Source organism: Prenolepis imparis, unplaced genomic scaffold (assembly GCF_030444845.1).
Source record: "Prenolepis imparis isolate NDT839.2.m4 unplaced genomic scaffold, iyPreImpa1.0 SCAF_5, whole genome shotgun sequence".
In the NCBI taxonomy this organism is placed as follows: Eukaryota; Metazoa; Arthropoda; class Insecta; order Hymenoptera; family Formicidae; genus Prenolepis; species Prenolepis imparis.
In genome coordinates, this window is record NW_028141163.1 from 18,387,806 (window position 1) to 18,412,152 (window position 24,347).

The 24,347-nt window shown below is 35.8% G+C and overlaps 3 protein-coding genes across 6 annotated transcripts in view; 2 read left to right on the forward strand and 1 right to left on the reverse strand.

Annotated features, from left to right (window-relative positions):
* Cow (Proteoglycan Cow) overlaps window positions 1–7,855 on the forward strand; it is a 124,665-nt gene extending 116,810 nt beyond the window's left edge. For 2 of the 3 annotated variants that reach the window (XM_083037434.1, XM_083037433.1), the window contains one exon: window positions 819–7,855. In XM_083037434.1, the coding sequence (XP_082893560.1) occupies window positions 819–949 (131 nt within the window). In that variant the 3' untranslated portion in view covers window positions 950–7,855. The remainder of the gene's footprint in view (window positions 1–818) is intronic. The other variant, XR_014425282.1, reaches the window with a different exon arrangement.
* A 134-nt stretch (window positions 7,856–7,989) lies between these two features.
* Window positions 7,990–11,770, reverse strand: Fdh (alcohol dehydrogenase class-3 Fdh). Of its 2 annotated transcripts, none has more exons than XM_083038287.1 (7): window positions 11,615–11,770; window positions 9,992–10,235; window positions 9,638–9,858; window positions 9,325–9,541; window positions 9,054–9,184; window positions 8,713–8,984; window positions 7,990–8,128 (listed from the first exon to the last, which is right to left on the reverse strand). In XM_083038287.1, the coding sequence occupies exons 1-7, from the start codon at window positions 11,633–11,635 to the stop codon at window positions 8,104–8,106; spliced, it is 1,131 nt and encodes a 376-aa protein (XP_082894413.1). In that variant the 5' UTR covers window positions 11,636–11,770; the 3' UTR covers window positions 7,990–8,103. The 2 variants fall into 2 exon arrangements, with proteins under 2 accessions (XP_082894413.1, XP_082894411.1); XM_083038285.1 differs by having other exon boundaries at window positions 8,713–8,987.
* A 3,329-nt stretch (window positions 11,771–15,099) lies between these two features.
* LOC145936573 (uncharacterized) lies at window positions 15,100–16,203 on the forward strand. Its single transcript, XM_083038856.1, has one exon. It carries the CDS (start codon window positions 15,178–15,180, stop codon window positions 16,201–16,203), a length of 1,026 nt encoding a protein of 341 aa, XP_082894982.1. The 5' UTR covers window positions 15,100–15,177.
* The last annotated feature ends 8,144 nt before the right edge of the window (window positions 16,204–24,347 follow it).

Genomic DNA, 24,347 nt, shown 5'->3' on the forward strand with positions numbered 1-24,347 from the left:
GTTTCACTAAAAGTATGGTAAAATTAATTAAACATATTTTTAAAATTATTTCCATACCATATTGTCTCATGATTACCATGATTTGCAGGATAAATTCTTAAGAGAAAATTCTCTTTGTGTGTATTCTATAAACAAAAATCACAAATAAAAACAAATATCTTGCTCTATATAGCTGCAGAAGTCATGGGACCATCCTTGGCATATAATGCACTGTATCGATTGATGTTGAGTAAAAATTAATGTAAAAAATGCAGGCTACATCTTTTTTTTCTTTTAAAGATAAACTGTTTTCTTGTTTTTTTTATTATTTTATTTTTTTATCCTATATTTTTTGTACTCGATTTTGCTCTACACGTAGATATCCCGATTTTGCCCCAACACAAGGAAAATAATAAACACGGCGGCTGTATATTCCGACGTAAAAGAAACGATGAAAACTAATGCGATCTGTACTTTCTAATATGTACAGAATTCAGTTCTGCACTTATCAAAATAGATGCTTTGTAGAGAAAAAGTCCACGACGACTTGATTGTTGCTCCGATATCGATCTTTTTGTGTCAAAAACTTCAAATTTCTCTCAAAAAAGAAGTATCGTGTATACGTGGACACGGTTCATCTCAGAATAATAATGGCGTCAATTTATAACTAATAACATCGTGGAATAGGCCACAAATAACAATACCTATCACGAAGAAATAGAGAATAGAGATACCCGGTTTTACCTGACTTTCCTCTATATGTGTGTGTGTGCGTGCGTGCGTGTGTGTGTTTTTATGATATATTTTATGATATAATATGTGTGTAAATTGTTTTACAGACACGATTGTAAACAAGATTAGCAGCGGTGGACTCAAGACCAACAGTGTAGATCTTGATGACGATGAAGATGGTGATACTGATTCTACTCAGGATCTTGAAGGCTCGGCTGATCAACCCTTAGATTTTTAGATTATTAGGGAGTGGCGATCAGTAATAGAAGTATAGTATCTTGACCGATATAAGCAAAAATCAACCACACCATCAAAAAATGCGTGAAAAGAAAATGCGCGCATCCAGTCTATGTCGTCCACTGGCCTCGAGAATAGCCGTTGTAATCGGGATGTCTTTTATGTCATCATCGGATCATCTGTCGATCCTATTGTGTGAGATATCCATACGTGATAAACAAAACGTAAGCCTAAATTAATTCCGAGAACAACGAAAAACACGACGATCATTAATTATGGGAAAGTCGAATCTGAAGCAAGTCGCGCTGAAAGACAGCGATCATTGTTGAATTGTAACGACTTCAATCCTCCTTCATGCTAGTTAGAAAATCTCAACGTCATCGACGTTAATATAGCAAGTGTCTTGCCTGTCGTAATAATCGCGCATGCATCCGATAAGTGGCATTTGCAAACGAATCTATGCAAGTCATAGAGTTTATATACCTAAAGGCGTTTTTTTGTAGATAAATAGATAAATAGATAGAGAGAGAGAAAAAGAGGGGAAGAGGGAGATGGAAGGGGAGGGGAAAAGGAGGGAAGGAGGAGAAGAGAGGAAGAAAAGGAGAGAGGAGGGGAGGAAGCGGTATTTTAGTCGTTAACCGTAAGGCAACAAAGAAATTAACTAATTACAATCAAATATTAGTTGTTTTCCTTTTACATGAAAACTCAGATAATTCTCACTTGTGACGTCATAACTCAGTTGAATGCACGTTCCTTTTGATGCTGGAGAAGTGAGATTCAACTGAGTTTTTGCACACGATCGAGACCGTGTGCTTTATTGAGTTTAATAGACTCACATTAAAAGTAAGGTTATGAACCTGTATTATTAGAGTTATGACATCCAAAGTTTTCATGTAAAAGGAAAGCAACTATTGTTGTGCTTGGTCATCAAAATAATAAGCAGGAAATTTTACTCTCACGATTGCTCACGATACAATTTACAAATGAATTTAAGGTTATTGAGAATATTTTCTCACTTGCGCGTTCCTTTTACTCACTGAACCAATGACGTCATATCTGAGTATAAAATACTCACATAACTGAGTGACTCAGTATCACTTGAGTGTAAAAGGAAAGCAACTATTCTCATAATGTAAGAATGTTTGATTGTAATTGGTCGATTTGCTTATGATCTTACGATTATGACTAAAATATGTAATAATCTTTATAGAATCGGAGTTCTTTAGAGGCGCCTTTGTTATTAGAATTGAATAATCAACATGATAAAATGAGAAAGTTTAAAAGTCGGCAGGAGAGATTATGAAGACCTTAGTCGGTTGACGCTGCGAACTAGGGATTCGCAATTTGTATTGTGGCCAAAATACAGGAAGACAATCTCAATAAAATTATGATATCCATAATCAGCAGCATCTGTAAGGGATTAAAAAGCAATTTTCTGGAAAAAAGTTCAAAATAAAATTTCAAACATACGAAGAATCGATTTATATAAAAAATTGAGGTAGTTCTATTTAAAAAAACATAATTGATCTTCAAATTTTGAAAACGCTCTTTAGAAAAAAGTCAGTAGCACCAACGTTATTCCCTCTTTGAAATCCTTTGCTCAAACTTTTTTCTTGTATTTCGCTTAATTTCAAAGATATTTGTTTGGGAAAATTGAAATGAAATATCCTGTTGTCCTATGTTTATCCTATGTTCATACATACATATGTCTGAATTATTAAAAATTATACGTGCAATTGAATATTATATGAGAAAAAGAAAAATATGTATAATAATAGAATAAAACAGAGTGAACAGAGTAAACTAATTGAATAAATATACAGTACCTAGAACGCAAGTACCTATTAGATTTTGTGACGTGTTGTTTTTTCTATCGATACTTCGCATCATTAACGAGACAAAAAGGCTAATATGATTATGAATCCCTCTTTGACATTACCTTCTTACAGTAATAGCAGATTTGTAGACTGATAATTACAATGATGTTAATTATCATGATTTTTCTTCGATTATGCCAATTTTGCTACGTAAGCGCATCTGTTATTATAAAAATATTGATAGTATAAAGTATAAAAGCATGAATTAATGATAGCTCATTTGTACAAGATATTTAGTCTCTGTCGTGCTAAAAACTCAAGTTCGAATCCATAAACATCGATATTTCTTTTTTAATAATTTATATGAATATATAAAAATTATTAAATATATTTTTTGTAATGGCGATTAATTTAAGAAAGGATATTTAAAATATTAATAACTTTACAACTAATGTGACGTACTATATTAATTTATTCATACAGTATACATTAAATTCACGAAAGAGATTTTTTATACAATGTGTGTGTGTGTGTGTGTGTGTGTGCATGTGCGCGCGCGTGCGCGCGTGTGTGTAGTTATAAAATGATATATTTTTAATATTTTTAAAAAAATTTCTTTTAAATTAATCACCTTTATAGAAAATGTATTTAATAATTTTTATATATTCACATATATTATGAAAAAATTTTGTCGATATCTATGGATTCAAACTTGAATTTTTAGCATGAGAGACTGTGAATATCTTGTACTAAGCCATTATTTTATATTACTCTAGTTTTTACTAAAGTATGTTATTACTTATAAATATTTTCACGTTACTTATACAATAGATGTTCTTACATGACAATATCGATATAATCAAAGAGAAATTAAGATAAAAAACTTATTAATTTTATAAATCTGTGATCTGAAAAATAATTTCAAACAAGAATTAACAATGGTGCTCTCTTTGTTGCGTTGATGGTACATTAATGTTGATGAAAAAGCAACAAGTGAGAAAGTATAATAAGTTGCTAAAAGCCTAATAAGCGCCCGCGTGTCTTACATATTAGTGCACTCTGTGTGTGTGTGTGTGTATATATATACACACACATTTGCTTATACACATATGTGTATAAGCAAATATAATATTTACAAAAAATGGGCGCCTATTAACATTGTTGTTTGCAATCTGCCCGTCACTCCAATCGATCCTTAATATCTCTTTCTAAATATCATCTTTAAATATGTCAAAATACAAGCATAACGATCGTAGCGACATGATCGTTAAAAGTTACAGAATCGCAGTTTAGATATATATAAGCTCTATGACGCAAACAGATTTCGTGCAATCCTAATTCAGTGCAATATCCAATAGAGTCCATATAGGAAATATGCAGAGATGTGCAAAACGGGTGACCAAACCTATTTGAAATAGAAAATGCAAAATATACACCTAGTTGAAACTTTTCCATTAGAAAGTGTAAAATGCAAAATGCTTTTTAGACACCCATTTAAAATAGGAAATAAAAAGGAGGCATTTTAAAAATAATTTTTTAAATAAAAATTTTTTGTTAAATATTTACATTCTTATATATCTATTCATATATTTAAATTTTTATTTTTTATTATTTATATTCTTTACTATTATATGCTTAAATATTTTTTTCTTTTAATATAAACTTGAATTACAAAAATTGATAATTACATAAACATTTTTATGTTTGTCAATATTATTTACAGACATTCAGATAGTCTTTTAAAATGATATTTTGATTGCAATATTCTTTAAAGTGGAACGTGTTTTCAGAAAAACAAGTTTTTCAAAGAGGAAATTCCTTATTTTTGATCTACAAGGTTTAATAATTAGAACTAGTGATGCCAAAATGAAGACGTGATACCATATAGTGGCACCATTGCGTTGTACATACATATTATTGATATCTCGATTAATTTTTGTTTGCAAGAAAAATGTATTTGAAATAGAAAATGGATAATGAAAACTATTTAAAATGAAAATGTAAAATTAGTGTTTGTGAAACAGTGTATGTTAAATGCAAAATACACACAAAATAGCATTTTACATTTTGTATATTTCCATTTTAAATAATCTGATATCTATTTTCCATTTTAAATGCTATATATATAATCTATTTCAAATAATGCACATCTGTGGAAATATGATGCAAATATGCCCGAAAGTATATGGGTGTGTGAGGGTTGCTGGATGAGCGAAAAAGGTAGGAAATTTTCCGCTGCAAATCGCACTATACAGACCATGGGATTACCTTTGTGCCTATCGAGGTACCTTCACGCACAATTAAATCTATAAATAATATAATTACTTATTATTTACACATATACAAAATGAAAATTTGCAAAATAATGAGGAAAAGGAGAAGGATTCTGGATACAAAATAGAATGGATGAGTAATTTCATCGGAATTCACATCCGAGGACACTTTAGAAAGGTTTCCAACTAATTAATTTTTTAAATACTTTATTTTTACAAAAACGCTTACATAACTTATAAACATACTACTTTTCAACATAGTCCTTTTCTTTATTGAGGCACTTGATTGAGGTCTAGGCGGAAAATCCATGAATCAAAAAGTGGGATCTTGCTTATGAAGTCATTTTCGCACTTCATTATTGACTTCTTCATTTAAATGGAGTGCAAAATAAGAATGAGCAGTGCAAAAAGAAGTGCACTTTCTTCACTAATAAGTTTTTGATTTATGGATCTTTTATTTGGAAATGCCTCAATAAAGAGAAGATTATATTGAAAAATAGTGTAAGGATGTATTTTTATTAAATATGTCAACATTTCTTTTGTAAAAATAAAGTATTAAAAAAATTAATTAGTTGAGAACTATACTTTCTGGCTTTTCCTCATATAAATTACATGTAACAAAAGGATATAAGTGGACGCTTTGCGTATTGATTTTTAACATCTAGGTTCATAATATGTAACGTTGAAATATACTGTGTTGTTTGTAAAAATTGCAATACCATGAAGAAATAATATGATATTAGCTGTGTTGCAATTTTCACAAAGAGCAATGTATATAATGAAATATGTGTAATACTAATTATGATTTGTATACGGCAGAAAATCAAGCTGATTATTTTTACTGAGAGTGAGAGAGAGGGGAGAGAGAGAGAGAGAGAGAAATAGGGGGGGGGGGATAAAAGTAAAATTATTCTATTACTGTCACGTTTTGCACGTGCTGGAACTTAAGGCTCCTGGTACCTTGCCGACCATGTCGAAATCGTGACGTCAGAGGCGAGAAAACACACGCTAAAAATTTTTAGATGCCATTTCTAAATAAAAACATATTTGCATAAAATAACACTTAAGATCTCTTTAATACACTTCTAAAAAACGCCGAAAACTATCCTTTTCCCTTTATAATTAATCAACAGCTGTAAAATGTAATATTATGAGGCTCAGTCCGTCTGGTCTTTGCACATGCAGTCATTCCGCATGTCAAAGTCTGATATCTCGTTCATTTTACGGTTATTGATTGACTCTCAAGGCAAAAGAATAGTTTTCGGCGTTTTTTAGAAGTGTATTAAAGAGATCTTAAGTGTTATTTTATGCAAATATGTTTTTATTTAGAAATGGCATCTAAGAAATCTCAACGTGTTATTTCTCGCCTCTGACGTCACGATTCCAATATGGCCGCGGTGAGCACCCAGGAGCCTTAACTAATCCATACAAAACAGATTTTCGTAGCTCTCGCCATTTCACTTTTGGCTATGTTTCACCAAACGCGATATAGAAAATCTTGTCGTTATTTATTACATTTTTTCGACCAGCTTAGAGAACATTGTTTTATTCTTCTTTTTCTCATAGCTTTCTTGCATTATGAAGATTAGTGTGTAAAATATACGGAATAAAAGCGACCTATATTTCACGTATTCGTTAACAAACTACTTAATATTAATGCAGTTCAATCACGACTGTAAGAGTAAGACCGTCGAGTTAATATTATTAAGAGATTGCTTATAAAGAATTGCTTATAGAGATATATGGTATAATGTGAAATATAATATTATTATTCTATTATATATTGTGCAACTCAATTCGCAGACAGATTACAATTCTTTACATCATAATCAAAGCAACATTAATCATATATATGTATATATATGATGCTGAGAGGTTGTTTTTTATGAAACTAAAAAATATTTGACGTGATTCGTGTGCATTTACTGTAACTATAAGCATTTTTACTTACAACTTTTACTTAAAGTATATGTTACACATCGTAGATTAGAGTAACATGTAATCTGTAGGGAAAAAAGTCAATGTGATTATGTGAATATGCCTCTGGCATTAGAAGGCAATTTGCGTAGAGATAGTTAATGGAAATTATACGTCTCATTTAGAAGGAAAATAAAATTTCATTTTGCAAGCCTAATGTATTTCACTTTGACATTCCTTCTATAAGATATTCAGGGAAAATAATACACAAATCATATTAATAAGAGACAAAATAGTATACACTGAAGATTTTTAAGTGATACATGATAAAATATGTATTTTATTTTTTTCTATCGATATTTTATTCTATCTTGATATAATTTACGATATACAATAATATTATGATTTTTGTAGTCATCTATTTTTATTTATTTTTTTCTTTATTCAAAGAATATTGCAATCATTATCAATTCATTTATAAGTCTTGCCTTGATAGACAATGTGTTGTGCACTGAAATATGTAGATAATGTGCTTCAAAGTATATCTACATTTTTAAGCAGTATAGACTTCGTTTGTAATGAGCTCTAATACATATTCCTTTCTGCATCAAATGCAATCTACACATTCCACTTGACTTATCGATTTAGATTAATTAATATAACTAAAAACGAACATAAATAGTTTTATCGAATCTTTTTTGTGCATATTGTATATATATATATAATTATATACAATTAGAAAATTGTTAGTGATCTTTGTATCATTGATTTTTGTAAGGTATGCACTCTCTTGATCCAAACGTAAGAAATTTTTACGTCATTCAAGCGCTACCATAAATATCTCACTTAATTGTATATGTGGCTGTAAGAATTCTTTATGAATAAAGATTGTTGTAGAAATTGAGGAAATATTTTCTTGAGAGTCTAATATAGTAAGTATAAAATATATTTATTTGTTTCCAAAGATTCAATACAGATATGCAATAAGAAGTATAAAAATATATTTCATATATATATATATATATATATATATATATATATATATATATATTCATGTATATTTCGCATCTTTTCTTTATATAAATTGAGAATGAAACACACATGCACAAATTTCAATAGACTGTATTTTGTGTCACAAAAAATGTGTATTAATATTTAAGAATGGCTCTCAAACTGCAACACAAAAATATATTATTATTACAAATCTGATAATCGTAATAAGAGATAAGAAGTCATAATTTTATGCATTTCAATTTATGCAATTTATTTAATATATATAGTAAATTTAATATTTAATATATACAGGGTGAGGAAAAGTATGAAACCGGTAAAATATTTTAAAAACAAAAGTTTTTTGAGAAAAATGTTTCCAATAAAAGTTGTAGGGCTTTAAGTGGCGCATTACATAACAATATAATTATGGTCTTGAATAGCGTTGTCAAGGTGACATGAAGGTCACCTTCAATTTCTTAAATGAAACTCCCTATTTTTTAATTACATATTCTTGTAGCTTATCTCGAGAGCTTTTCAAAACACTATAATTAAGTTATTTTTCATTAAGTACTTTTCGAATTATGAGACTTGAAGTTTACAGTATTTTGACAAAATATAAAATATCTTGTGAAACATTCAGTTTTCGATAATCTTATCTTAATACAATTTTTATTTAAAAGTTTTCTCAAAAAGCCTTTGTTTTTGAGATTTACCGGTCTCATACTTTTTCCTCACCCTGTATAGTGAACTTTTTGAAAACTTACCAATTTCCTGAATGCAATAAATCAAAACCTTCATTGATTTTTTCAAATGGAAAATTATGCGTAATAAATTCATCAAGAATCAATTCTTTTGATAGATATTCCTCTACCAATTTTGGTATGCTTTCCTTTGATTTCCATCCGCCAAATGCAGAACCTTTCCACACTCGTCCTGTAACTAATTGGAACGGTCTAGTACTGATTTCTTGTCCACTTGCAGCTACTCCTATTATTATGGATGTACCCCATCCTTTGTGGCAAGATTCTAATGCAGCCTTCTAAAAAATCAATTTTTTAAAAATAGAACTATTGTGTGTGAAACAAAATTTTACAAACACACGTACCATAGTATTTACATTTCCAATACATTCAAAGGTATAATCTAATCCACCATCAGTCATCTCGATTAATACTTGTTGAATAGGTTTATCATAATTTTTTGGATTGATAAATTCAGTACATCCAAAAATTTTAGCTGTAAAGCAAATACAATATTTATAAAATTTTATTATATTTATTGTTGTAGAATCTTACAAAGAAAATAGGTATATTTGGACATTAATTTCTATAAAAAGTATAATTATTGCATTACATAATCTTGTTAAATAAATTTACCTCGCTCGAATTTGGCTGGATTAATATCTATTCCAATGATACGAGATGCACTAGATTTCTTGCAACCATATGCTACAGCAAGACCGACAGCTCCTAAACCCCATATAGCACAAGTACTTCCAGGCTCTACCTTTGCAGTATTTAAAGCTGCACCATAGCCTGTAGATACTCCACAACCTAACAGGCATATTTTGTCCAATGGTGCTGTAGGATTAATCTACAATATTTGTAATAATATATTGAATTTTTGCTATATTTTTTAAAGAGCATTTTTTAAAAATATTAATATAAACAAATAATATATTATAAATACCTTTGCAAGAGAAATGTCAGCTACCACTGTATATTCAGAAAAGGTAGAACAACCCATAAAATGTGCAATTGTTTGTCCTTTACATATAAAGCGAGATGTGCCATCAGGCATTAACCCTTTACCTTGAGTTTCGCGAATTTTGCTGCATAAGTTTGTTTTTGGTGATTTACAGAATTTACAATTGTTACATTGTGGAATATAAAGTGGTATAACATGATCACCTGCAAATATTTGAATAAATAGCATAAAGAAATGTTAACTAAATATAATATAATCAACATATAGGAATAAAGATTGATTATAATTTATAATATATAAAAAAAAATTCTTTATAATTTTTTTAATCAAGTTTACCTGGCTGAAACTCAGTAACACCCTCTCCAACACTTTCTACAATGCCACTACCTTCATGACCAAGTATACAAGGAAATATTCCTTCTGGATCTAATCCATCGAGAGTGTAAGCATCTGTATGACAAAGTGCTACAGCTACTATTTTAATTCGGACTTCATGTGCCTTTGGTGGTGCTACTTCAATTTCTTCTAAAGCTAAAGGCTCTTTTTGTCTCCATGCTACCGCAGCTTTACATTTGATAACCTAAAACAATAAAAATCCATTAATAAAATAAATTAAAATTATATTTCTATTGATTATTTTAATCTTTTAAGAATTATGTGTGTGTGTGTGTGTGTGTTGAAATTTATATATATATATATTTGTATACAATTGCCATCTGAAATAACTTGTTATTTATTGATTTTAGAAACATCTATTTTATACAAATTCATATTTAAATATGTTGTACTTAATGAGGCTCATCGGACAAGAATATTTTACTATCCTCATGTTTTATATTTTCTAAAATATCAAGGTAACTTTGAATTTTTTAAATAATACTTCATATTTTTTAATCTTATATTGTAGACAATTAAAAGGAATGATCTGCAACAAAATAAGTGACTTTTAGTGACATTTGTTCTCAAAATATGTATCATTTCTTTTAATCTCTGTGCTAGTAGAATGACTAAAAATCTGGAGTACTAGTATTAATTTTTTTATTCCTTTATAAACAATTCATACACATATTTGTTAACTCAATGTCAAATTTATTTGAAATTACAAAAGTCTATTTAAAATCACTTCAGTAACTTTAAAACAATATTACTGAATTACATGTGATAAGAAAATGCGATACATGAATGTAAAAAAAGTTGATATGATATATTGGTTTATGATAAGTGCAAAAAAATGCTGTGCATGCAGTAGCTTTCTATACAAGGACATTTGCTAATCGGCACTATCCATTGCATCATACTGTTGAAAATTTATTTAAAACTTTATAAGAAACCAACAGTTTGAAAAGTATAAAATCTTTTTGCAGAGAAAACATATACAACACACGAATAAAGCAACTACAGTTGCTGTTTCAGTCCTCATAATCAAGTAGTTATATATTTTGAAAAAATGTTATTTTAAGGTCACTTTGTTACAAATCGTTAAATTCATTTTTTTATTGGCTACAAGTACTAAAAAAATTAGTCTTATATCTAGAAAATATATATAAGATATGCAAAAAATAAAATATTTTTAATTCAATGAACCCCCTCCTGCCCCTTTTTCATCAAATACAACATATATTTCATACAAAAGGTTTTTCTAATTCAACAAATAACAAGTATATTATTTCAGATGCCAATTATTATTCATACTATGTATGATGTGCATGTATGTGTATATATATATATATATATATATAATATATATAACATGAGAAAAAAGCAAAATTTATAGTTTTATATTTACTGATATTTTTTTACTAAAATATCTTCATAAATATAATTTTATATTAAAACAGTATGAAAGAGAGAAAAAGAGAGAGAGTGAATGTTACATGAATATGTTAATAAAATAAAAACGAAGAAAACAATGAATTAATATATATAAAGTGTATAAATTAACATAAATTAAATTAGTACCTTTTTAGCCGTGTCCGACATTATTGTTATTTAAATTTATCACACTTATTTTACTTGTTTAGTTAAACTGCGCTTCGTTAGTAGAGTATTATATCACCGACGAGATACTATTATCAGAGAGAAGCCTGAGAGAGGACATGCCAGCGATTTTCGTGGGATGCTTTAACTAGGCCGTACAGCAGCGCCGTACATCCACTTTTAGGAATTTGTACTACGTATCCACATCCACTTTTCGATACCATCGATTATTTGGTTCATGTCCGTGCTAAATACATCCACATTACGAGAAGTAAAATCTAAAATCATTTTTTACGTATGTGTGTCCACACATCTTATATCCATAAATTATAGATAAGAAATACATTTCGCGTATATAAATAAATTTAAAAAAAAATATATTGTATATATATAGGGTGTCCCATAATTCGCGAACCACCCGTCAGTTGCAGGTAGAGTAGGTTAAACTGAGTAAAAAAGTCCTCTACCATTTTGCGATTTTCTCAGTAATTAATGAGAAATAAATTAAAGAAAATCAGCCAATTCGAGCGATGATAAGCGTGCAGCGAGAAGAGACAGCCCACTCGGGGGTCCAGAGTTAGCGCTACTCGTATGTAGTTACTGTCTTTTGTAAAGCGCTCCTCCCCGCTTCATCGCGCGCCCAGCAACCGTGTAACATTATACTGTTTCTTTTCGCCGCATGCTTAGTAACGATATGAAACTGGGCTGTCTTTTCTCGCCGTCGTCACGCGAATTGGCTGATCTTCTTTAATTTATTTTTCATTAATTATTGCGAAAATCGCAAAATGGTAGAGGACTTTTCTATTCAGTTCAACATGCTCTACCTGCAACTGACGGGTGGTTCGCGAATTATGGGACACCCTGATATTTTATATGCGATATTTTACATTTTAACATATACATATACACTACGTACGCGCACGGATGAATATATATATGTGCATATATACAATTAAAATAGTAAAAGTAAAATTATATAATTATATAATTAAAATTAATTATATAAGTAAAATAGTAAAAGTAAAATTATATACATTTTATAATATATTTTACTGAATTTTTTGCAATTAAAAGACATCAAACACGACTTAAATCGGATAATTTTTGATTATTCATATATACTTATTAATTAAAAATTATCCGATTCATGCGTCATCGTGTTTGATGTCGTTCTAATAACTGTAAAAATTTCATTAATCTATTATACATTTACTTTCAAAAAGGTAAAATAAAAAATAAAGGTTTAAGTCCTTGTATATTTCATAAGACATTTCAATTCATAATTATATACATATATATATATTTGTTATTATATATATGTATATAGATTAATTATATTAAAGGTCTCCGGATGTCGAAGCGAGAACGAGAACGAGGATCATGTCGTCAGTTTCGCAGTCTTTTACGCGAGGCTTTCTTCATTTATAGTATTTCACGAATACATATGTATATGTATGTCATCTTACTATAGAAAATAACATTTTTATAATTCGCATTTTGTCTGCTGAAAATAATTTTAATGAATTAAAGATTAAATCATCCGATTTATGTCGTGTTTGGTGTCATTTTAATCGCTAAAATTTCATTAATCCATTAAAATTATTTCCAAATCGATAAAATACAAATTAAATGTTTTAATTTTTATGTATAAAATGTTTATATTCGCGTGAATTATCGTAGATATGGAAAGGTTCCCGATGTCGTCGAAGCGAGAGCGAGAACGAATTAAGAGCGAGCGAGATGACGTATCATCAAAGAGTTCCGAAGTCTCCTCGCGAGGCTTTCTTTATCTAATCTTTCATATATCATATGTCATGTTACTATAGAAAATAAAATTTTGATAATTCGCAATATGTCGAATTGAAAATAATTTTAACGGATTAATGAGACTTTTGCGATTAAAATGACACCAAACACGACATAAATCGGATGATTTTTAATTATAAGTAATTAAAATTTTGATTACATTTTTAATTAAAAATTATCCGATTTATGTCGTGTTTGGTGTTATTTTAATCGCAAAAGTCTCATTAATCCGTTAAAATTATTTTCAATTCGATATATTGCGAATTATCAAAATTTTATTTTCTATAGTAACATGACATATGATATATGAAAGATTAGATAAAGGAAGCCTTGCGAGGAGACTTCGGAACTCTTTGATGATACGTCATCTCGCTCGCTCTTTATTCGTTCTCGCTCTCGCTTCGACGACATCGGGAACCTTTCCTTATCTACGATAATTCACGCGAATATAAACATTTTATACATAAAAAGTAAAACTTTTAATTTGTATTTTATCGATTTGGAAATAATTTTAATGGATTAATGAAACTTTAGCGATTAAAATGACACCAAACACGACATAAATCGGATGATTTAATCTTTAATTCATTAAAATTATTTTTAGCAGACAAAATGCGAATTATAAAAATGTTATTTTCTATAGTAAGATGACATACATATACATATGTATTCGTGAAATACTATAAATGAAGAAAGCCTCGCGTAAAAGACTGCGAAACTGACGACATGATCCTCGTTCTCGTTCTCGCTTCGACATCCAGAGACCTTTAATATAATTAATCTATATACATATATATAATAACAAATATATATATATAATTATGAATTGAAATGTCTTATGAAATATATAAGGACTTAAACCTTTATTTTTTATTTTACCTTTTTGAAAGTAAATGTATAATAGATTAATGAAATTTTTACAGTTATTAGAACGACATCAAACACGATGACGCATGAATCGGATAATTTTTAATTAATAAATATATATGAATAATAAAAAATTATCCGATTTAAGTCGTGTTTGATGTCTTTTAATTGCAAAAAATTCAGTAAAATATATTATAAAATGTATATAATTTTACTTTTACTATTTTACTTATATAATTTTAATTTTAATTATATAATTATATAATTTTACTTTTACTATTTTAATTGTATATATGCGCACATATATATATTCATCCGTGCGCGTACGTAGTGTATATGTATATGTTAAAATGTAAAATATCGCATATAAAATATTGTGGCGATTATATCGGCACATATTCCCCACGGTTAACATATAGATACATACACGAGACAAAAACAATAAGCGAGACGCGAGACGAAATAAACAGGTAGAAAACACAACAGACGAGACAGAGAGACAAAGACGATAATCTAGACTCGAAATTTAATAACACAGGCGAGTTAAAAACACGGATTATTCGCGAAGATTCTCGAAGGTCGTAAGACCGGAGAGAATAGGAAAATGTAACGCTCGTTCGGGACGGTCGGCTACCGACAGTTGTTGCGTGCGGACGTGCGAACAAAGAAATTCTGTATCGAATTCAAAGTCGGAAATTATAACACATTATACACATATTTGAAGGCTCGATTCTTTTCACACTCATATAACACTCCTGCAGCCGTGCATTGACACGAGATTATAATCCCAAAGTGGTGACCCCGACGTGATCGGGTATACGCGAAGAGAACAATTTCGCGATCGGGTGTCGAGTGTGTGCATAAAAAGTGACATGCCTGTGATGCGGGACGGCGAAGACGCTATTCCGCGCGTGGAGCCGGAGACGCGGGCATTCGAGCAGCCGAGGATTCAAGCGCCGAATTCGCACCTGATCGCGATGCAGCCGGCCAGGGCGGAGCAACCACCGGGGTATTTTTTACCTGTCCCCGAGGTGAGTCGAGTGGGCATGCGAATGCCGGAGTTTACGCCGACGGATCCGGAGCTATGGTTTAACATCGTCGACCGGAGTTTCCAAGCCGCCGGGATTACGGTCGACGCGACGAAGTTCGGGTACGCGTTGACCGCCCTCGGACCGCGTTATACTACCGAAGTGCGCGATATAATTATGGATCCGCCCCCGGAGCGCGCGTACGAGACTCTTAAGGCCGAACTCGTTAAGCGACTTAGTTTGTCGCAGGAGCATAAGACCCGGAGGCTCCTCGAGCACGAAGAAATCGGCGATCGGAAACCGTCGCAGTTTCTGAGACATCTTCGCGGTCTCGCCGGGAACGTGGTTGGCGACCAGGTGTTGCGGACGATCTGGTTGAGTCGATTGCCGGCTCACCTTCAGCCGCATTTAATTACGCGCACGGCAGATACGCCCGAGCAACTGGCGGATATCGCGGACGCAATCGTGGAGGCTTCCCGGGCGCCGGTATTCCAGGTGGCGGAGACGACGAGATTCGTCGCTCCTCAGGATCGGAGCGCGTGCGACCCGGTTTCCCTGGAGACGAAAATGGAGCTGCGAATGACGCAGATGCGACTGGTGATGCAACAGGAGATGGCGGAGCAGTTGACGGCCATACGGAAGTCGATCGAGGCGATCGGAAGTGATCGCTTTAGAGAAGATCGCGATGACGATCGACGTCGTCCGCGTTCGCGCCAACGCTCGCGTTCGCGCTCGCGAGCGCGATCAGGAAGCCGTGATCCGCCGGCCAGTGGAATTTGCTGGTATCACTGGAAATTCGGATCGAGTGCGCGACAATGCAGGCCGCCCTGCTCGATGCAGCAGCCGGGAAACGCGGGGGCCGGTCGCTAGTGGCGGCGAGCGACTCGGACCACGGTGCGCGTCGCCTGTTCGTGACCGACGCGAAGACTAAAGTAAATTTTTTAATTGACACGGGCGCTGATCTCTGCGTGTATCCTCGGGGGATGACGCGAGGACCACGACAGAGGTCAACCTACGAACTTTCGGCCGCGAACGGCACACCGATTTTTACGTACGGAACAGAAACTTTGAATTTAAATTTTGGTTTACGACGGGCGTTTTCGTGGCGGTTCGTGATCGCGGATGTCTCGCGACCTATAATCGGCGCGGATTTTCTCGCGCACTATGGACTCCTCGTCGATCTGCGAGGTTCCCGTCTCGTCGACCAGGTGACGAGTTTGACCGCGCGCGGACGATGCATCCGATGCGATGCACCCTGCGTGAAAGCGGTCACGGGAGAGACGTCGTATCACCGGCTGTTGGAGCGGTACGCGGACATCGCGAGGCCAGACGGGCGTCCAAGAGAAACGATCCACACGACGCGACATCATATAGAGACGACGCCGGGACCGCCTGTCGCGTGCAGGCCGCGGAGACTCGCTCCGGATCGATTGGCGGCCGCGAAGAAGGAATTTAGGAGAATGGTGGAAGCCGGAATCGCGCGACCTTCGAGGAGTAGTTGGTCGGCTCCCTTACACATGGTGCCAAAAAGGGATGAAGAATGGCGACCCTGCGGAGACTACAGGGCGCTGAACGCACGAACGGTCCCGGATCGTTACCCGGTGCGACATATCCAGGATTTCGCGCAGGCCCTCGGCGGTAGGAAAGTTTTTACCACGCTGGACCTGGTGCGAGCATATCACCAGATCCCGGTAGCGGAAGAGGACATCCCGAAGACGGCTATCACCACGCCGTTCGGCATGTATGAATTTCCATACATGTCGTTTGGATTACGCAACGCGGCGCAGACGTTTCAGCGGTTCATCGATGAGGTTTTGCGCGATTTTGAATTTTGCTACGCGTACATCGATGACATCCTCGTCGCGTCATCATCGGAGGAAGAACACCACGAGCACCTGCGGACATTGTTCGAACGTCTGCGAGAATACGGGGTGATTATCAACCCCGCGAAGTGCGTGTTCGGACAACGGAGAGTAGAATTCCTCGGATACGAAGTTTCCGACGAAGGGACACGACCGCTGCCGGCGCGAGTGGAGGCAATCCTCGCGTGTCAGATGCCGAGGACAGCGAGGGAGCTGCGAAGGTACTTAGGCATGGTGAATTTCTACCGAAGATTCTTGCCTAAAGCTGCCGAGAGTTTGGCGCCGCTCAATGACCTCCTTCGAGATAACATCAAGGGCAAGACACCGATATCGTGGACGCCGCAGACTCAACGAGCATTCGAGTCATCGAGGGAAGGTTTGGCCGAAGCCGCACTTCTGAGGCACCCAAGGACAAACGCGGAACTCGCTTTGTTTACTGACGCGTCCGAACAAAGCATCGGCGCGGCAATACAACAGCAGGGCAGCGACGGCTGGGAGCCGTTAGCATTCTTCTCGAAGAAGCTAAGCCCAGCCGAATCGAAGTACAGCGCTTTCGATAGAGAGCTGTTGGCGATAGTAGGTATACTATGCCAATTCTAACCCATGGGGCTCCGAGGGGAATGCGGGGCGCGGGAGGTTCTCCGAGGCGAGGGGTATGACGTCACGCGGGGCGGGGGAACTCGTAGGCGCGGGGGATGACGTCACGCGGGTGGAGGGGATGTTTCGACAAAGGAGGGAGGAGAGTTTTCTGAGTGCAATATTTGTAGATGGATATCTTTACGACTTTTTTTTTTTTTTTTATGAGGGATCCTAGACATTTTCCCAAAAAGGTATAGAACAAGCGCCGACGATCGACAATTTTGTACCCTCGCTAGTATAATTTTATTACGGAAGCGCCGATGTCCGGCTGCTCGAACTTGTCAACGGAGCGTTCTAGAATCCATAAAACTATGTTTTTCATTTTATGGACATTTTATCATTAGGAAAGAAATGAAGATTTTAGGGCCAACGCTGCGACGAACATGTTGAAACGTGATTAGGTGCAAAAGCGTTGACGTTCGGCAGCTTTGTACCCTCGCGGAAAATCCTCCATAAACGAGAGCGAAACATTTTTTCTTAATATTTTTAAGGAAGAATGCAATGTATCGGCGCCAACGTTCGGCTGCTTTGTATCCTCGCAGAAAATCGGTCGTAAACAGATAGCGAAACATTTTTTCTTAATATTTTTAAAGGAAGAATGCAACGTATCGGCGCAAACGTTCGGCTGCTTGTGTCCTTACTCCTCTATCCATAAAACCAATATCTCGGGAAACTATCTTTTGAGATACGCCAAATGTTAGAAAAGAAGATAGAATTAGGTGAAATATATAAGGAGGATGAGAGCGCGTCAAACCATAGTACGATTTGAAAGCGCATAGATGTAGCGGTGAAAAAAGTTTAGTGGCTACTTTCTTGTATTAAAAGTGTTAGTGGTATAATAGTGAATAAAAGAAATAATGGAAAACATCGAGCAGAACGAACGCGATCTGTTGGAGCGGTCCCGCCAAGTCACCACCTTGGGTGAATATTTTGCATGGGCGCTGCGCTGCGAGGAATTTATCAATTTGCTCGAAGGATACAGCCGTAACAAGCGTCCGCGACTCTCGATTGGAAATAGACAGTCTTTGGTGGCTAGAATCGCGCGACTCGAGGGTGCAAAAATTCGATTGCAGAAACAATTTATATCCAGTGGTGGTGAATACAGTGGCGACAATAACGCGGAAAGACTAGTTTGGCGAGAGATTGATACGGCGTTCGAGAGCCGCATCTTAACCGGTGCGGTAATAAACAATAATTACATCGAACCTCGTCAATTTCTCGAAGATGCCAAAGACATTGTGATCGAACACGTGCAGAAAGTGATGCAAAAACACATTAATGTAAAAGTGAACACCGTGTTTAATGGCGAGTTTGTGTCCGGTGATAAACGCGCCAACAAAAGTGTCAATACAAAAAACTATGAACTCTTTCGCACGTCCGATTTACACGAGTGGTACGAGCGCCGCGTTATCGAGCCCACGCTAGCATCGCTAGAAGAGTTTCAAGAACGCGATAGTGGTTGGGCGTTGTCACAAATAATTAACTTGACTATAAATATAAACAAGTATAATTCAATGCGCGCAGGGTGTTATCTAAACTTGCCGCGACAAATTGTGACAAAGAGAGCGGTGGTGAACGTGCGATCAACGGACAATGCATGTTTCGCGTGGTCAGTGGTGGCCGCTCTGCATCCAGTTGCAAAATATAATGAGAGAACATCGTCATATCCTCATTACACGACAGTGCTGAATCTCCAAGACATTGAATTTCCAATGACCATAAATCAAATTAAAAAGTTTGAACTAGCAAATAATATCTCCATCAATGTATATAGTATTGAGAATAATAACATCGTCCCGATACGTCTTTCGGAGCAAAAGAAAGACAAGCATGTCAACTTGCTGTATGTGCAAGACAGTAACAGCGTTGGACATTTCGCGTGGATCAAGAATCTATCCCGCCTTGTGAATACGCAATTGAGCAAAAATGGTCACAAGAAATATATCTGCGATCGGTGTGTATATTTATTGCAAATTATATATTAAAATATAATTGTAAATAAAATTGTAATTTTTTTTTTTTTTTTTTCATTCATAGATGCTTGCACTATTTCGGATCGGAGAACAAGTTGCAGTCACATACAGTAGACTGCGGAAAGATAAACGACTGCGCTATCCGGTTACCAAGCGATAAAGACAAGTGGTTATCGTTTGACAACTACAACAGAAAGGAGCGACTTCCGTTTATAGTGTACGCCGACTTGGAATGCGTTTTGGCAAAGACCGAAGAAGCGACAAATTATCAACATCAACATCACAAGGTATTCAGCATCGCTTATTATATGCATTGTTCGTACGACAACTCGTTATCCGCGTATAATTCTCGCCGTAGCATTGATTGCGTTTCATGGTTCGCTGAAGAACTTAAAAATTTAGCGTTACGTATAAAGACTGTTTTAACGACAAATGTTCCCATGGTAAATTTAACATTAGACGAGTGGAAAAAATTTCACAGCGCAACGCATTGTCATATATGCGAAAAACCATTCGTACAAGACGATACACGCGTACGCGATCATTGCCATCTGACTGGACGATACAGAGGTCCCGCGCACTCAAATTGCAATCTAAATTATAAAGAAACTTTTTGTATTCCAATAGTTTTCCATAATCTATCCGGTTACGACGCGCATTTCATTATCGAGGATATAGCTACAGCGTTCGAAGGGGAAATCGAATTACTTCCGATAACGAAGGAAAAATATATTTCATTTACAAAGACTGTTAAATTGACACAAGACAATTCGAAAAATCATATAAAATTACGTTTTATCGATTCATATAAATTTCTCGCTGCAAGTCTTGATAAATTAGCATCTTTTTTGAATAAAGAGAAACTAAAAATTTTACAATCGGAATTTCAAAATTTACCGACAGAAAATTTCAATCTATTAACACGGAAGGGTGTCTTTCCATACGAATATATAGATTGTATCGACAAATTGCAAGATACATGTTTACCGCCGCGCGAATCATTTTACAGTTCTTTGACCGGTAGCACAATATCCGAGAGCGATTACGCGCACGCCGAGAACGTCTGGAACCGATTCTCCCTTAGAACGCTAGGCGAATATAGTGATCTATATTTAAAAATTGATGTCATGTTATTAGCAGATATTTTTGAAAACTTTCGCGACACTTGCATCGCGAGTTATGGACTCGACCCTGCGTATTATTATACTCTTCCCGGGTATACATGGGATGCCATGTTAAAACACACAAATATAACATTCGAATTGCTTACCGATATCGATATGGTTATGTTTATCGAACGGGGAATACGCGGTGGTTTAAGTCAATGTTCTAATAGATACACCCATGCTAATAACAAGTACATGCAATCGTATGATCCGTCGAAACCATCATCATATTTAATGTATTTAGATGTAAATAATTTGTATGGATGGGCAATGTGCCAACCGTTGCCTTACGCCGATTTTCGATGGGTCGATGACATATCTAATTTTGATATATCATCTATCACGCTCGATTCGCCTATAGGCTATATCCTCGAAGTAGATTTAGAATATCCACAATGTCTTCACGACGCGCACACTGACCTACCGTTTTGCCCGACACGCGATAAACCACTCGGTAAGCGGGAAGATAAGCTGCTCGCGACATTATACGATAAAAAGCGTTACGTGATACACTACCGTAACCTGCAGCAATGTACGCATCACGGCCTTCAAGTTACAAAAATACATCGCATATTACAATTCACTCAATCCACATGGCTTCGCGGTTACATTGAACTTAATACGCAATTTAGAACGCAAGCAAAAAATGATTTCGAAAAAAATTTATACAAATTGATGAATAATGCGGTATTTGGCAAAACGATGGAAAATGTGCGTAATCGTGTCGATGTAAAATTATTGACAAAGTGGGACGGACGATACGGAGCAGAGGCGATGATTGCTAAACCAAATTTCCATAGCAGGAGCGTCTTTTCGGAAAATTTAATTGCTGTAGAATTACGTAAACTAGAAGTAAAATTTAACAAACCAATCTATGTTGGTATGTGTATACTCGATATATCGAAAGTGTGTCTGTATGAATTTCACTACGAGTATATGTCACCGCTCTATCGTGACAGATGTCGGGTAATGTACACCGATACAGATAGTTTAATATATCATATTAAATGCGAAGACGTGTATGAAAATATGAAACGCGATATCGCTAGATTCGATACGAGCGATTATCCAATTGACAACGCGTACGGTATACCGCTTGTGAATAAAAAGGTGCCAGGTCTAATGAAAGATGAAAATAACGGTACGATAATGACTGAATTTGTAGGACTTAGAGCAAAAATGTACGCTTTGCGAGTAGATGGTAAGAAAGATACAAAAAAGGTTAAAGGTGTCAAAAGTAACGTTGTCGCGAGAACGATAACATTCGACGATTATACGCGGTGCCTGAATGAAGAGATTGAAATGACACGTAGTCAGTCATGTATTAGATCGAAATTGCATGAAGTATACACCATTCGCGAGACGAAAATTGCTCTAAGTCCGTACGACGATAAGCGGTATATCATACCTGATTCGACCGACACATTACCATGGGGACATTACCAGATACCCTTATAAAATATAATGTAATATAATGTATGTGTGATATAATGTTATGTAACATATGTGTATGTATTTCATATAGTAACGGAAAGGATGTATTAATAAAGATCTTATATATTTTTATATGTTGTACATATTATATATATTTTTTAATTTTTTGAGTAATTAATAAATACAGTTTGTATGAATTAAATTGTATTATCCTTATGTATCCAAGAGTTGTGCGAATTGTCAAATCCCAGCCATTTCACGTAAACCTCGTCACCCCTCCTGTGCAGTACTTTCTCCACGAGATATACGTCCGGATAATTCGCGCTATGCAACTCGTGCTCGTAAAACGCTCCAGCGACAGATGTTTTGCGATAGTCCTCGAGTAGATAGGTTACGGGATTAGTACGCTGCACTTTAACAATCTTAAAAACCTCCGTCGTCCAATTTGGCGTGTAACCCTTCTCGAAAAGTTTCTTGTACTTGCTAACGCGTACCGGGTCACCTACTTTGAATTTCGCCGGAGCGGCAATCTTTATGTTACTATATACTGTTTTTAAAAGTTTATCAGCAATCGCGGGGGTGACGTCGACGGGTCGCATGATTGTTCGGTGCTTGCGCGCGTTATAATCCGATACGAGCCGCGGCAACGCGTCGATCCACTTGTAAGTTCCATTCAGCGTAAACATCTTCCACATGTCGTTCTTCAGCGTGCGATTGAATCGCTCGACGACCGATGCCTTCAATACCGAATATGTAGAATAGTGATTGATGTTATGTTTCCGTATAAGCCATTGCACGTCGGCGTTATAAAATTCTTTCCCCATATCGGTTTGCATATTTCTCGGGGATCTCTTGCTATCTCGAATTATTTCGGCGATAGCGTCAGCCGTCTCGCTTCCACCTTTACTCTTGAGTGGTATGGCCCACGCGTACTTGCTCAACACATCGATGATGGTGAGTATGTAGTGATAACCTTTGTTGAAACGAGAATACGGACGCATCTCGACGATGTCGGCTTGCCACAGATCATCGTATCCCCGCACTATGACGTGTCTTCGGGGAAAATTTTTTCTCGCCGGCGCGTGCACTTCGTTCACCAACTGCCGTCTCTCCAAACTATGTTGTTTCATCGCTTCGTCGGTTTTTCTCGATCGCCGTTTGTCGCTGCTTGTTTTAACGCTCATTTCCGTTCTTGACCCGTTCGTAGCCGTTTCTAACCCGTTCGTAGCCGTTCTTGATCCGTTCTTGAGCCGTTCTTGAGCCGTTCTTGAGCCGTTCTTGCGTTGTTTACTTCCGTTCTTGACCCATTCGAAAATCGTTCTTGATTCGTTCGCAGCCTTGTTCACAGTCGTTTCTAACCCGTTCGTAGCCTCTCCTGACCCGTTCGCAGCCGTTACTGACCCGTTCGCAGCCCTGCTTGAGTTGTTTGTAGCCTTGTATGTAGTCTTTAATGACTTGTTCGTAGCCTCGTTCGCAACCCTGCTTGAGTTGTTCGTACCCTCGTTCGCAGCTGTTGCTAGGCCGTTCACTACCACTACCACTCATTGTAGTTAGATAGCAGTTCGATAATCCTTCGTAGCCGTTCGATAATTGTTCGTAGCCGTTCGATAATTGTTCGTAGCCGTTCGATAATTGTTCGTAGCCGTTCGATAACCGTTCGATAGCCGCTCCTAACCCGTTCACTGCTTTTCATTCAAGTTGATAGCCGTTTCTGAGTTAGCGTTAGCCGCGCGTTGAAGTTCGTTTATCACAATCTGTATTGCCCGCACATCCTTCTCGAACGAAGTCAGCTTCTCATCTGATTCTTTCTGTTGATTCATCAATCTTTTAACGCAGGATTCCACATACAGTTTGTTGACGGCATCAGTGTCAGCTTCAGGTTGCGCTACACGACGAATCTTGCGCGATCTTGCATCATAGTCTGTAGCGACACGACACAG

What these genes read in the sequence shown, in the direction of transcription:
- Fdh (XM_083038285.1), bottom strand. Translation starts at nt 11,635, where the DNA reads ATGTCGGACACGGCTAAAAAG. An exon ending in CTGACATTTCTCTTGCAAAG is followed by an intron (nt 9,542 to 9,637) that starts GTATTTATAATA and finishes CAAATATTGTAG; the next exon opens with ATTAATCCTACAGCACCATT. An exon ending in TTATTGCATTCAGGAAATTG is followed by an intron (nt 8,129 to 8,712) that starts GTAAGTTTTCAA and finishes TTTGTGTTGCAG; the next exon opens with TTTGAGAGCCATTCTTAAAT.
- LOC145936573 (XM_083038856.1), top strand. Translation starts at nt 15,178, where the DNA reads ATGCCTGTGATGCGGGACGGCGAAGACGCTATTCCGCGCGTGGAGCCG.